Source organism: Castanea sativa, chromosome 3 (genome assembly GCF_040712315.1).
Source record: "Castanea sativa cultivar Marrone di Chiusa Pesio chromosome 3, ASM4071231v1".
Taxonomy (NCBI): Eukaryota; Viridiplantae; Streptophyta; class Magnoliopsida; order Fagales; family Fagaceae; genus Castanea; species Castanea sativa.
Genome location: NC_134015.1, coordinates 59714809 through 59729825, shown reverse-complemented (window position 1 = coordinate 59729825; position 15017 = coordinate 59714809). Strand labels below are relative to the sequence as shown.

The following is a 15017-nucleotide window of genomic DNA, read 5'->3' as shown; positions in this document are numbered from 1 at the left end:
TAGCAGCCTTTTCTTTTGGTATTTTTCTAACACCGGTGTACCTCGAAGATTCAGGGTTTCCCCCTTTAACCATTAGTCTTTCCAGAGTTGTGTCTTGACCTTCATAATGAAGCTCTGAGTTCTCTTGGATCTGTCCGAGGAAAAGCTCGTCCTCGGCTGTATCCTCGGACCCTCTGCATATGGGCCAATTCGCAGAGTTAACAAATTCTTAACTCTAGAGCAGGTCGGCCCTCTATGCTATAGTCCAAAGGCCCATATGCCCACTTGGGTCCTTTTACTCCCCACACCCTTATTAAATAATGATACCCAATTAAAACAAAAAGTGACAAATAACCACAAAAAAAAATCACCCAAATTTATTAAAAAAATAAAAATCATGTAAAAAAAAATCACAACTAGCTAAAAAAAAAAAAAAAAAAACCTATCACGCCCAGGCTTAGAAAATTAAAAGAAGAAAAAAAGAATAGGAAAAAAAAGAAAGAAAAGGCAACTGCCACATAGAAGAAAAAAAAAACACATAAGCCAAACGTTGTTGAGAAGAAAAAAAAAATAAAGGCAATTTGAAGAAATGTGTATGCACTGGACATTTTTGTCAATCAAGAAAATATTTATCTTCACTCAGTTTTCTCTCCATTTTGGAGAGAAAATGTTTTGGTGGGGCAGGGGAGAAAATGTCTGGGTCCCACCATTTATTTTCCTTCCTCTCTACCCAACCAAACACATTCCAAAAAAGTTTTCTCTCTTATTTTCTCTCCAAAGTTTTTCATCCTCCCTATTTCACCTCCAACCAAACACACCCTTATTAATTAGTGTGTGGTCATGAGGTGTGTGGGACCAGCTGTGAATTCAAAAGTGTGAACTATGAGCTTAGCTTATGGCCATGTGATATGTTGTGGCTTGTGAACAAGACTATGCAATGCTTTGTGTACTATGCAATCTTGTCCTGTCAAGCTGTGTGCACTATCACTATGTAATATTTTATATTTTAGGATACAATGTAATATTTTTAATTCATTTTATTAACCAATAAAAGTACGTATAATTTTTTTGTAATTAAAATATATAGATAAATATTATATATATAATTTTTTTTAATAAATGAGCCTTCTTTTATTTGGAGATCTTAGGCGATTGCATCTATGCTTTAGCCACCCTGTACCTCAAACTCAACCTTTCCTTACAAACAACACCACCCCCGCCCCCCCAAAAAAAAAAAAATATTTTCCTTACCCCCTGCTGCCATTCCTTTTTCAGCTAAATGAGATCAATGGTACTATTAATCACTCTATCTGCAGTTTTTAATGCCACCTGCGTGCTCGAATGGTATAGAAATGAACTTCCGCTTCCCTAACTGACCCTCATTTTCTTCTTTTCTCAAGTGTGTGCCCACACCATTCTAGCAAAACCAATACAATCTCACTTGTTTCAAACTTCATGTTTTTTGTTTTGCCTAAATAGCGTAGAGTTGAGTGGGTCCGAGTTATGCATTTTTGCCATACATGTTAAAAAAAAAAAAAAAAAAAATCAATCATAGAGAAAATGCAATTTGTGCTCATGCCAGCCTGATAAAAATAGTGGACCTTCTTTATCTCTTTCCAGAACCACATTAGAGAAATTCATTTGTCAAATTAACACCAATGATCAATCGCAGCAAAACTTAATATTTTTCTCTTCCCACCCACAGTCAATCATCATACTCTCTTCCCCCCACCCCCCTTTTTTCTCCCAAGTTATCTTTTCTTTTCTTTTCCTTTCTCTTCTTATTTTCTTTTCCCCTCCATATGCATTATTTCCTTTAACAATAATGAAATAATGCCAAAACTTGTGTTTTCCAAAAGACATTTAATTTAATCACTCCAAGGATCACTCTCTGCCCTTACTTCAGATGGTTCAACCACTTGTGTCTCTGAGGCTTCAACAACTGCTGCAGCAGATTCTTCAGCACCATCTTCTGGTGTGTCTGCCTCTTCCTCTTCTGATCTGCCCCATCTTCCTCCAAGGGCCATTTCCATCATCTCATAGATCTTATTTCCCAACTCAGCCGGACTGTCAGGCTGCATCATTAAAAGGAGAAATTCAAATAACATTAAGCCGCTTAAACTTATGCATACTAATTATCTAACAAGAGAAAATCTAGGGTTGGCTCTTACTGAGAATCCACTGGAGATCAGTGCTGTATCATACAAGAGTTCAACAGCTCTCTTGGCATCAGTGCTGTCAGGTTCATTCTTGCATGCAGCCTGCAAGTAGAATAACAAATATTACATAACTGTTAGTCAACATCAGGACCAGTTATTTCAAAATTAAGTCTACAATCAGCATTGAGTTAAATAGTTTTACATTGAGGTCTTTGACGATGGGGTGATCTGGATTAATCTCCAATATTCTCCTTCCCCTCATGAACTCCAAGCTTGAAGTATCTCCAAGAGCCTGCGCCTTCATCAATCTACAAAAGTTTACAAAAGAAAATCATTTAAACCTTCATTGAGTAAGTATGACCACCAACTTTTATTTTAAAAATCAATAGCATATGTCTTTATTTTCATAACATTTGTCTGGAGCACATCTCGCAAAAATTGAAAGCCCACAACTGACCTTTCCATATTAGCAGACCAACCAAACTTGCCAGAAACCAGCACACAGGGAGATGAGCTTAGACGCTTTGAGACTTGGACTTTTGCTATCTTATCACCAAGTTGTTGCTTTATCCAATCACAGAGAAGATTGTACTCTTGCTTTGTTTCCCTTTCTTTCACCTCATCCTCATCACCTGGTATAAAACAGTCATGAGAATGATTCAAAACAAAAATCCCAAGAGAAGCTACAACAACAAACATTTTCAAATAAGTGCCATCAATAATCACACAGAAAAAGAAGAAAGTACTAACCAAGCTCTAAGTCTTCCTTGCTAATATCAACAAATTTCTTTTCTTTGTAAGTCTGCAGGTTCTGGATGGCGACTTCATCTATAGGTTCAACTAAGTACAGAACCTAAAATATATAACCCACAGCAGCAATCCAGAAAGGATGTAAATAGTAAATAAATTTTCCCATAAAAAAAGGAAAAGAAACATCTTTCAATAGGAATAAATTGTCCAGCATAACAGCAACCAACGGTATCTAGAATGACAGGAAATAAACCATGCTTAACATTTTTATTTAACTATGGAAAAAAAAAAACTTCTTTGATCATTTTTCTTACAACCATGCAACCCAAAATTCTTTCAGTATGCAGTGAGCTTAATATAGTCCCACCAAAATACTGTATAGAATGCATACCTCAATGTCCTTTTGCAACAACTTCTCCAAGAAAGGAGCGGTCTTGGCACTTTTCAAGCTGTCTGTTGCCAAGTAATATATAGCCTTTTGGTTTTCACCCATGTTTTCAACATAATCATCTAAGCTTTTCAGCTCCTCCTCACTTTTTGAAGTGTAGAACCGTAACAATGGAGTTATGCGCTTGTGATTTCCAGAGTCCTCAATGCATCCTAATTTTATTAACCTGCCGAAGTTCTCCCAAAATTTCTTGTAATCCTGGAATCAGAATATTAATTTTCAGCGTCCATTAAGAAGCCTCAGTTGAAACACTAAAAGGGAAAGGCTAGATTTTATCAATACAGACCTCTTTATTTTCACTTTCAGAGATATCTTGAATCATGTCAAATGTTTTCCTGACAAGTCTCTTCCTCATTATTCTTACCTGAAAATATCATGTATATAGAGATAAGAAAAGCATGCAATAATATACCTTTATGTGGCGTTTAGTACAGGGGAATCCATATTACTCCTGGCATCCAGATCCATAGGAATGTGATTCTTAAGAATCACATTCCTAGAAATGTAACTATTCCTATGTTTGGTTTCATTGGAAATCTATTAAGATTCCTAAGAATGTGAGATGATAATATTTGATTTATTCTAAGAAATCTTAAATGAATTATTTATTTTTCTCATTCTATCATTGGATTTGAATGTGAACTACCAAGTCCTTTAAAAAAAATCTTCCTCAAAATAAATAATGAAAAACCAAATATAAACTATTAATTATGACAAATTCATTAAAATTTAGTCTAACATTTCAAAATAACAAGTACAATACAAAAATAACTACTTAAATTCTCAAATGCTTTTATTCTTAATAATAATTTTTAAAAGAGTTTAATCCATAACAAAACAAATTGACAACTTTTTTTTTTTTACACGTGAAACCTAAATAAAATTTTGTTAAAGAATATATCAACAAAATTGTCTATCATGTTTATATTATTTTGGCAAGAAAAGATATAGACAAGGGAAAAGATATTGATGATTTGTTTTATATTTTATCTTAATTGCTTAAATGATAAGGAAAAATGGTTAAAATTGTCAATTTATAAAAAATATAATTTCCTTTAAGCTTGGGAATCTGGATTCTCACCTGTTTTAAAGGGAATTCACATTCCTACTAAGAGGGGTTTAAGAGGGGAATCTAGATTCCCCTGACATTTGATTTCCTATCATGATTTGTAACCAAACATAAGAATCTTTAAACATTCCTGAGAATCCTAAAACATTACCTCGTACCAAACGCCACATTAAACCGATTTATAAACCGATAATAGAGATATTATAAACCCTTGATAACTGAGAAAATAAATTGTAAAGTAGTTATATCATAAACTGCCTGTACATGTCTGCAAATTTTTTTTTTCTTTTTTGGTATGTACTACAGAAATGTTGACAAACTTGGTCTTACAATTCGGCTTTCTTGAAGTATTTCTCGAGAAACATTAAGCGGAAGGTCATCTGAATCCACCACACCCTTCACAAAGCTCAAGTAGCGCGGGAACTGCAAATCAAACACCCAATTCTAATTCAGTGCTATGAGAAACAAAATAATAATAATAATAATAATAATAATAATAATAATAATAATAATGTGAGCAAGCATCAATATGCAACACTTAGTATTATTAGACATACGAAATTAATTTTTCTAGACACAGAAGGGCAGGTGACAACTTGTATCTTTATTCTTAGAGAATCTCAGAAGCTTGAGAATGTAAAAACTACAGATTCAACCCCATATGGGTACAAGAGTTCATATTTCTGTATTTTTTAAAACCACATCAATCCTTATAATTAAAAGGGCAAAAGGCTTTTCCAAAAGATTTGTAGGAAATTTTTCCTACTAAAAAAGTGGCATGACAAACACTTGAGGGAATGAGAACTTTTGAAGCAGTGCCCAATACTCAATATAGAACTAGAAATAAGAAACTTAAAAGAAAAATTAGGTGCGTTCACTATTCTCTCAAGTATATGCAATTCCCCCCATCCCATACAAACCAGGTAATTATCAAGAAAAATCCCTTGGAGGTGGCCCCAAGACGTTGGCAAGAGATTTCAAACCCAAGATCTCATGGATATTGTGGGTACTCAGGATTTTCACCTCGGACCAAGGGCTGGCCTTGTAATCTTGTAGGCTTGACACCTTTGTGTCCCACATCGAAGAGATCTTCCCCCAACCCCTTGGGGTTAAGATACAGACATAATAGTTACCACCAATATCCTCAACATAATGAATAAGTGATAAAAGACATCATTAATATAAAACTCACACCACAGAGCGTAATTTCATAGAATCTCAAGTTAATATGTAAAACTTACCAGCTCACCATCAAAATCATCTGAGATGAACACACGCTTCACATACATACGTATATTCTTCGTTTTTGGATTAACTACATCCTCATTGTTAAGGGGGCCCATCCCAGGAATATAGAGGACACTTCTAAACTCTACCTCACCCTGCACAGTTTTCAGAGTAAAGTAATTCCTAACTGCAGATGTGGCTACCAAAAAAACACCAAAAAAAAAAAAAAAAAACCCTACGTACCTCAGTGGTGAAGTGGGTGTATGCAACTGGATCCAAGAATTCATTGAAAGTCTTCTTGTAGAATTCATAGTACTCATCCTTCTGGATTTCCTTTGGATTCCGCATCTACAGCAGGGCAGACAAGGTAAGCTAAAATAGAATATGTGCATAAAAACAAAATCCAACTAAGAGATTATGCAAAACGCATGCCATTAAGTGATATCTCTATAAAAGAAAATTACTACAATATATCGTGACCTTTGAAAGCAGATACAGCTTAAACTCACCCAAATTGGCTTTGTCTCATTCGCTATTTCCCAGTCCCAATACTTCTCAGTTTTTGTAGTCTTCTTCGTTTTCTTTTCACCCTAGTCAAAAGTAAACTAACACACTCAAAACCATACTGAGAAAAGTGCAATGCCCACAATTGGGAATGCCAAGTCAACTACCTCTGGCTTCGATTCTTCTCCTTCTTCTGATTTTTCCTCCTCTTCCACCTGCACAAGTTTAAATTAGTAAATACTGGATAACAAATCAACAAGAGGCTTGCTTTATTGTATTCAGAACCTAGGTTCTAAAACTATCGGTGGTGAAGACATAAGTTAAGATTACATCAGGAGATTAAGATAGTGAGACACTCTAATAACTGAGTTAGATAAAATGACCCAGAATGAAGATCTCACCAATACTCCTAAAATTATGGGTAACACCCTTGTTTGTCACTACTATTTCTTAAGTTGCTAACATAGTAAAATTAGAATTAGTTTGGGGGTTGGGGGGGGGGGGGGGTTGTTTAAAAAACAATTAGCTAAGATATGAAATTTTCAATCTCGAAAATAACCTTCCTGATACAGAGGATAATTTAAGGCATCTCACCTCAACAGTCCTTGATTTTTCTTGCCATGTATAAATGGGGAAGGAAACAAACTGAGAGTAATTCTTTACCAAACCCTGAATCCTAGCTGGGTCTGCGAATTCATACTTGTCATCATCCTGCAAGAAAAACAACAGAATAGGATGTTTTTAGACTTTTAGTCCTATATCCATAACAAGATAAGCTGCTAGTCTTCCAGCAACAGCCAAGATACCCTCCTCAATTCACTCCATAAAATCATGAATCATATGGAATAATAACAACACAATCATTATGATAAAGACCAGAGAAGAAGCAACATCTTAAGAAGCTCCACTCAATTATTTTGTTTTCCATTGAAACAAGTAGAGTGTAACAGGAACATGCACAATCTATCTCATTAAAAGAATAAAAGAAGAGTGGCATACCCTTAAATAGAGTGTGATCTGTGTTCCACGACGTAGGAGCTTTTCAGGGTCAGTTTCTTCCTTAATCATATATGAGCTACTGTCAGCAACAGATTCCCAAACATATTGCTTATCTGATCTAGGGCTCTTTGTAGATACGACAACCTAATTAATGGTGTATGATGTACACAAATTAAGCACAATTAGTGGCCACCCAGGAAAAGCAATCACATTAGAAGTTTCAAAAGGAATTTAAAATTGCAAAAAGACTTGAGTTTAATTATAAAAGTTACCTTCTTAGCAACAAGAAAGGCAGAATAGAACCCCACACCAAATTGACCAATCAGACCATTGTCTGCTCCAAGATCCTTATTTTCCTAACAAATTTTAAGGCTGGAAGTGTAAGCTTCAAAGCAGCATAGAACTTGAAAATAGTCACACAGGAAGAACTAAAATAATGCACCCTATGGATAAAAGAGTTTAAAAGTACCTTCAGAGCCTTTAAGAACTTTGAAGTACCACTCTGAGCAATAGTTCCAAGACAGTCAATGAGCTCTTCTTTGGTCATTCCAATACCAGTATCTCTGCAAATTCATAAGATCCCATCTCAAAAACACCACTCAATTATCCAGGAAAAGAATGAGCTAAAATTTAGCATCACCATACGTTATAGTGATAGTCCCATTGTCTTGATCAGGTTTGATACGTATCTCTAGATCACCAGCATCTCCAAGCAGCGAGGGTTCAGTCACGCTTAAGAATCTTAACTTGTCTAAAGCATCACTTGCATTACTGCAAAAGAAAGAACAGAATTAAGAGAACATATAGATCAAAACACAATCTCAGAATTAATCATGCACACGCAATCATACATTTTATGAAGATGAGAAACACAAAAATGGAGCTTTTTTTATTGCAAGATGTCGCTCATATAAATCCCAAGTATTAAGTTCTACAAAAGAAAGATATTAGTGTATATTGTACAAGCACAAGCAGGCATTTGCTCACCTCACAAGCTCTCGAAGGAACACCTCTTTGTGGCTGTATAAACTATGAACTATCAAATCTAGGAGGCGACTGACCTGCAATTTGTTATAATGTATCAAATTTCAACTAAAAACTCATAACAAACTGGACCCTCTAAAGCCCGTCAAAACCAAAGACGAATATGCAAACAAAACTTTCAACCATTTAAAAGTTCAAAGGAGTTCTCATCAAAGTTTTCATCTTGTATTTCGTTAGTGAAAAAAAAATAACCCAAATTAGGTGAGCAGACTACTGCCCAAAGCATGATAATGAAAAGGGGAAAAAATCAAATTTTGATGTTCATTTTTTTTATTAAAAGAAGGATAAGAAGAAACAGAATTTGGTTTGAGTGCAAAAGATCAATTAAATTGGTAATAAGTAGTAATTGGATAGAGTTGTAGTAGTAAGAATAAAAGACTCTACTTTTGAAACTTTGATTGATATCCCTATACTAGAAAGAAGCAAAGAGGGTATAAGAAATTGAAAGGGGAAAATGGAAAAGAGACGGACCTCAGCTTGGTACTCAAATTTCTCACCAGAAGTGTCGTCGGCGGCCTCTTTCTCGGCCACAGCGGCAGCCTCGCACCGCAGCTCAAATCGGTGGTTTCTTCTCTCATACTTCCACTTCAACCCAGAAGAAGAAGAAGGAAAGCGCTTTCTGAGATCATTTTGTGGCACAAAGGCAGTTGTGAGATTTAAAACCCTGTTCTTATTGCTGTTTCTCAGTAAAAATGAGGAGGATGAGGGAAGCGAAGCTAGAGAAGCTGTAGCTAGGCTTCTACTCAGCACTGGAGCCATTGAAATGAAAACCCCCTTTCTTCTAAATTCTAATTTAACCTAGAGAAACAACCACAAACTTTCTCAAAACCCTCACACTTGAGACTTGAAGAAAAAGTGTGGCTTTCTTCTTCTTATATTATATGCTGTGCTTGCTTGCTAGGGGTTTAAGACGAGAATAGAGGGTTCTAGTCTTCTAGGCATAAATTGAACACAGCCTGAGGATATTATTGGTATTTCATACTGGCCGCAATACTGTAGAGGGAGCTATTTTGTGTGCAATTTTGTATGGCCAACATGCAGCCATTTCAGCATCCACAATATCCACTCTTTTTTTTTTTTTTTTTTATTAGATAAAAAATAAAACTCGTTTAACTTCGAAAATTTAAAAAGATACCTTCAAACTTATTTTATATTTTTTTATTGAATGTAAATTTTAATAATCTTAAATATATATAAAAATATGTTTTTTATATTTTCACTGTAACTCACAAGTTTAAATATACAATCTCAATATAATGTTTTTCATTAGATTAAGGTAGTGTACCGTTTTAGTAATAAAAAAAAAAAAACACATTTGTGGTTTCAAAACCTGTTTTAACGTTTTTGGTAATATTTATAAATGGTGTCTTCTGGGTCTTGTAGCATAATTTTTATGTTTTTCCACGTTAGAATAAGCGAGTAGCAAAAACAAAAGTTTTTTTTTTTTCAAAAGGCACAATTTCAAAATTTTGAACCAAACTCACAATGAAACCATAGAGCCTTTCTTATTCACTACATCACAGAAAAAACCTTCAAGGCAGTTGTTGAAGTCATGAATGCGATTTATGGGAGAATTTCATAATAGAAGAGTTCATAGTGACTTGGAGCAAATTGTCAGGTCAAATCTATTTGTATCCACTGTATAGACATTAGGCATATGGGTATGTCTCAAATTGAAAGTCAAATTTGCCAAAATGTTATAATTCCAAATGAATTTAAGAAATCTGAAACAGATGTACAAATTTTACTTTGTGCCAAAACAACTTGCCCTCGTGAACCACCAACACTAGGAAGTTGGAATGTTCCTCATGGACCTCACCTTTTCCTGTAATACTACTCAGTTAAATCTTTCCAAGTTCCAATCAATCAACCAAACATGGAAGTCCAACAGAAATGTACAACCCAATCACAAGCACTGAATCTTTTAACCATTTAACCTCAGGCCTCCAAAGCTGTCTGCTTCAAACAATCCACATTACATAATCCAACTGATCTCACCATGTCTCCCAAGCTGCCATGATTGGTTCCAACAGTTAGTCACATTGACATATTTGCTTAGAGAGCTTAAGGCATCAGCGCAGTGATAAATAAGGTAATGAAAAAAGTAGAGAAAATGAATCAAATTCTTAAATGATAAGGTATCTCATGCATCAGATATGTGCATTCTCTCTCTCTCACACACAATATGTGGATCCCATAAGACTATGGGGTCTATACAATGTGAGAAGAATGATGCATATATCTAATGCAGGAGATAAATGTTGCTTCTTAAATAGTTCAACTAACCGGTCGAAGCTATTCCTTGCTCTCTCTGACTGATCTGTGCTGTTCCTTGCCTTTCCAGACCGATCCATGCTCCTTCTTGACTTCTCCCTCTTGTCAGTGCTGGTTCTTGATTTTTCCCTATGGTCTGCGCTCAGCCTAGATTTTTCTCTCTGCCCAGTACTTGGCCTAGACTTCTCTCTAAGCTCTGTGCTTGCTCTGGACTTCTGGTCTGTGGTACTCAGTGACTGCTCTGATAATTGTTCTGTACTTTGTTCAGAAACAAACTGAGGACGAGGTAGTTTTTCTATGGCTGATACGAACTTCCTGAGATGCTTTAAGTACTCTGGATAGAGTTCCAAGTTGCAGTGGTTTCCTCCTTTGACCCACAAAGGTTCATACTTCTCTTTACAAAGCTCCCAGAGCTGCTTACCATGGGAGAAATCCACTACTTCATCTTCTGTTCCCTGCCATTATCAATTAGAGTGTCACCCAGAGCACTGACTAGAATCCCTTTAACTAAATTAGTTTCTTATAAGGTCAAAATTTTTGGGGAAGAAAATGGGGTTCTGGAATTTTATGGCTGTAATACAAGTCCTACATGTTTGGGGATAAAGCCATTAGGGGTGTCAAGTTTATCAAGAATGCGTCTTACTAACCAGTATGAAGTGGCTGGATTGCTAGCCATTCTCACATTGTCATGTAAATTTATAGATCCTAAAATTTTCTGAAATTGTACTTATTACATGCCACATTATAGAACCACATTCATAAAGGTTTGCATCTGGAAAACACAGATTAATAGGTTCTCATATTATCACGTCAATTTGTAGGATATGAAATATTTAAAATTATATTCATTAAATTCCACATACAGAATCACTTTCATAAAATATCTAGTATGGAAAGAAACAGATTAATAAGAATTTATAAGTCTATACACCCCTGTACCATTGACCATGCAGGTTGGTCCATAGCCAAATCTGCAATCACTGAAGACCGTTGGGGAAAAACACCAAAATTTATGGCCTTATGCTGGTAGACCTCATGCATACATATCAGGATTTCTTAAGTATTTTTATTGGCGAAACCTATATAAATTTCCATTTATGAGAGGGCAATAACCTTTACATATATTGATTTGACCCAACTAAAAGGTAACCCTTGTGCTGTCAGGCCATGAAAGCAGTGAACATGCTCAATATACCTTTACTATGAGATTGAATTGGCATGGAATATCAAACAAAAGCCACACTCACATGAATTACCAGAACGGGGCAATTGACTAGTGGAATCTTATCAATGTTCTGCAACAGAAACAAAAGGTACCTTTTAATAAAGGACATAATTATATCTCATGTAAAACAACAAAGCTATAGTTTGAAAATATAAAGTTGGGGCAAAACCTTATATATGTCAAACCAGAATGTTCGCTTCACTGGGTACATGACCCGAAGGCCAGACAAGATGGGACTGTGAAGAATTACAGCTTTCAATCGTGGCAAATGGATAGCTAGTTCCAGGGCAGGTCCACTTCCAACTGACTGCCCATACAATATAATGTCTTCCTCCTTCACTCCATACGTCTCTTCAAGGCATTTATAAGCAGCATCTATGTCCGCATATGTGTCCTGCTCACTTGGCTTATTGGTACAGATACACAAGATAATTAGGTAGTCTGCTTCTTTAGTCACATTCAAATCTAATTAAGAAGATTGGTGACCAAGTTTTAGGACAGTGGTTTGTAGGATGAATACTTATCATAAACTCATATATCATATTCTATATTGGTTAAGAAACTGAGTGAAAATGTCTCCAAAGCAAATGCTAGACAAGCTAGACTTTGTGAAAAAACTTAGACTAAATAATGCGACTGTCATTTATGATTCCACTATTTCAATTCAAATCTAATTGAGCGCCAACATCACCCCGATGTTCTACATGATTCTGAAAGTGACAAGTGCTAATGAAATTCAAATATACTTAAAAACCTTGCTCACTTTTCATCCAATTTATTAAACTGATCAGAAAGTAACAAACAATTGGGAAGAACCGATGACTTTAAGCTTGTGATTGTGGGAAAAAAATGCTATATGCGTAAATTTGCTTTCATTCCTTTTAAAATCAGGCTAAAGGTGAGATTTGTATACATCCACGCGGAAGATTTTGTATATTATTTAAAGGAAATTGCAATTTTCACAGTTTTTGTACACGTTTTATTTCATCTCTCTCATCCGTACAGTCAATTTAAAGTTAATAATTGGTATGACACCTATATGTAATGTAAATTAATGGTAAAAATGAAAGATGTCAAGAGCATTGTAACTCATTCTTCTTGGATAAAATCCTCACCCCACTTGTAAGAAAAAAAAGAGGGGGGATAAAAATGAAAGATGCACACAAGAAATGTGTAAAAAACTGTGCAAATAAATACCTTTCCAGATGACTGTCCATATCCAGAATAGTCGTATCTGCAACGCACAAAAAAACATACTGATCCTTTGAATGACTAGAGATTACATTCACAAAAAAATGATGGAAAAAAAATTTCTATATTACAATAAGATGGATATTTTTTTGGCTTAGAAAAATGAAAAAAGAGAATATATATATAGAACAAACTGACCCCATAACGTGAACTCCAAGGTGAAGGCTAAGCTCAGTGAAAATGTGAAACATTTGGCCAAGATCAGCAGCATTGCCGTGAGAGTAGAGCAGGGTAATAGACGCAGATGGGTTTTTGACGTACATAGCAACAATCTCATTCCCTTTCTTGGTGCTTATCTTCAACACGTCCACGTCCACGTCCTCTCTCTGATAATTAAGAACATCGGACATTCTCATTTTCCCAGTGGATGCATCAACATAGATGTCGTAAGATGGCGGGTCAGGTGGAAAAAATGCGAACTTAGCTGCCATTGAAGATGTTGCAGACCCCATTTTGATCCCAAAATTAAAACAAAAACTGTATGGTTATGTATCTGATATATTAACTGGTTTGGATGAGGACATTGGTGAGAACTGCATGATAAAGTTTTGGCCTCTCTGCTGGACTTTGAACTTGATTTATTTGCTTGTAGAGACTTAGAGAGAGTGTGTAAGAGGGCAGAGGAGAGAAGTGGAAGAATGACTGTAGGAGAATTCAAGAATATGTAGCCCTGTCTAGTGGGTTATGTTTGGCTCTAGAGAAAATCTTTGGAGCTTTGGTTTATGGGTGTGTGGGTCTGTGTAGAGAGAGAAAGAAAGAGAGAGAGAGAGAGAGAGTGACAACATAGAAAGGACAAAGACACGGGAAAGAATTTTTGTCGGATTTTACGCTAAGAGTGATTTCCGGGACCTATATATACATGTATAGATGGTTATAAGTTACGAATCTACGATCGAGTGTACGAGTACGAACTACCAACCCATTTATTATGGAGTATGACCTCTAGAAATTTCTCTCAAAGAATTTAGTTTTCTGTCCTAGATTTTCTTTTATAAATCCATTTTGTTAAATTTAGAAATTAGAAAATAATAATAATAATAATAATTTTATCAATTAAATTAATTAAAACTCACAATACAAAATGAAATCTCACGAGATTTTTATTTTTATTTTTTGAGTCAATGAGGAATAAAAATAAGAGTTTGCAAAGTTGACAGGAAAAATTAATTCAATTAGATATAATTATGATTTTAATATTTTACTTTCTCTAAATAAAATCTTGTTAATGTTATGGCAAGATGAAAGACATAATTGAAAAAGCGACGAGAGTTTTATTAGATCATAGGAACTAAATTGACTAAAATCCCATTTAGGAACTCATAACACGTAAAATTTGAAAGTGCTGACTCATAAAGACTATAATTCTTTCATTACTCAAGATTAACGGGTGCACATAAAACAATTGTTAATAAATTATTTTCAAAAAGTTTTGACCCAATTTTTATTAGAAATTAAAAAAACTATTAAAACATTAATTGATTTTTTCTTTTCTCATAACAATTTTCCTAAAATGATACACAAACAAATTACTTTAAGACATTTGTTAACATTTTCTAATAAAAAAAATAAAACAAAGATTTTGACTCTGGCAAGCTAGAGCGGGAATGTAACATGAGTATGTGTTCCTCTCATAATTATTCTAGAATCCAATTAGAGTAATTAATGCTAAAAGTCGTTTTCATGACTCTTCTGCTTAATAATATACTAGTATATAGACTAAGCAATTGAGCGAATAAAAGAATAAGAGGATAATAGCAAAAAAAGTGAAGAAATGATGAATGGTGGGGGCTGAGGATTAAAGAAGATAAAAGGAAAATGAATTGGTGGGTCTGAGTTCTAAGAGGAGAGGGAACACCCCATGATTGCATATTATTAGTACATCTAAATCTTGAATGACTTGTTATCTTCATTTTCACTATGGTTAAGCTCAAGCTTCACTTAACCCTGTCTATATGCTAAAAGGAAAAGCCACATAAAATCATTTTCTTTTTTGGCTATGTGTTACAGCCTACACGCTCCTTCTTGCCACATACCAAAAGAGGTTTTTTTATTATTATTTTTTTTTTAAAGTAGTTTTAGAGAAACAAC

At 34.9% G+C, this 15017-nt stretch overlaps 2 protein-coding genes across 2 annotated transcripts; both read right to left on the bottom strand.

Annotated features, from left to right (window-relative positions):
* Positions 1-1563: 1563 nt before the first annotated feature.
* LOC142629716 (heat shock protein 90-5, chloroplastic) lies at positions 1564-9121 on the bottom strand. Its single transcript, XM_075803756.1, has 19 exons — positions 8651-9121; positions 8123-8196; positions 7781-7906; positions 7605-7698; positions 7408-7491; positions 7136-7279; positions 6731-6847; positions 6304-6351; positions 6142-6222; positions 5876-5980; positions 5647-5787; positions 4736-4828; positions 3623-3700; positions 3280-3534; positions 2889-2991; positions 2596-2770; positions 2341-2446; positions 2151-2240; positions 1564-2054 (listed from the first exon to the last, which is right to left on the bottom strand). The coding sequence occupies exons 1-19, from the start codon at positions 8936-8938 to the stop codon at positions 1848-1850; spliced, it is 2409 nt and encodes an 802-aa protein (XP_075659871.1). The 5' UTR covers positions 8939-9121; the 3' UTR covers positions 1564-1847.
* A 720-nt stretch (positions 9122-9841) lies between these two features.
* On the bottom strand, positions 9842-13561 carry LOC142629405 (uncharacterized). The gene is made up of 6 exons (XM_075803383.1): positions 13068-13561; positions 12876-12912; positions 11848-12084; positions 11701-11748; positions 10466-10908; positions 9842-10190 (listed from the first exon to the last, which is right to left on the bottom strand). Exons 1-6 carry the CDS (start codon positions 13379-13381, stop codon positions 10118-10120), a joined length of 1152 nt encoding a protein of 383 aa, XP_075659498.1. The 5' UTR covers positions 13382-13561; the 3' UTR covers positions 9842-10117.
* Between the last annotated feature and the right edge of the window lie 1456 nt (positions 13562-15017).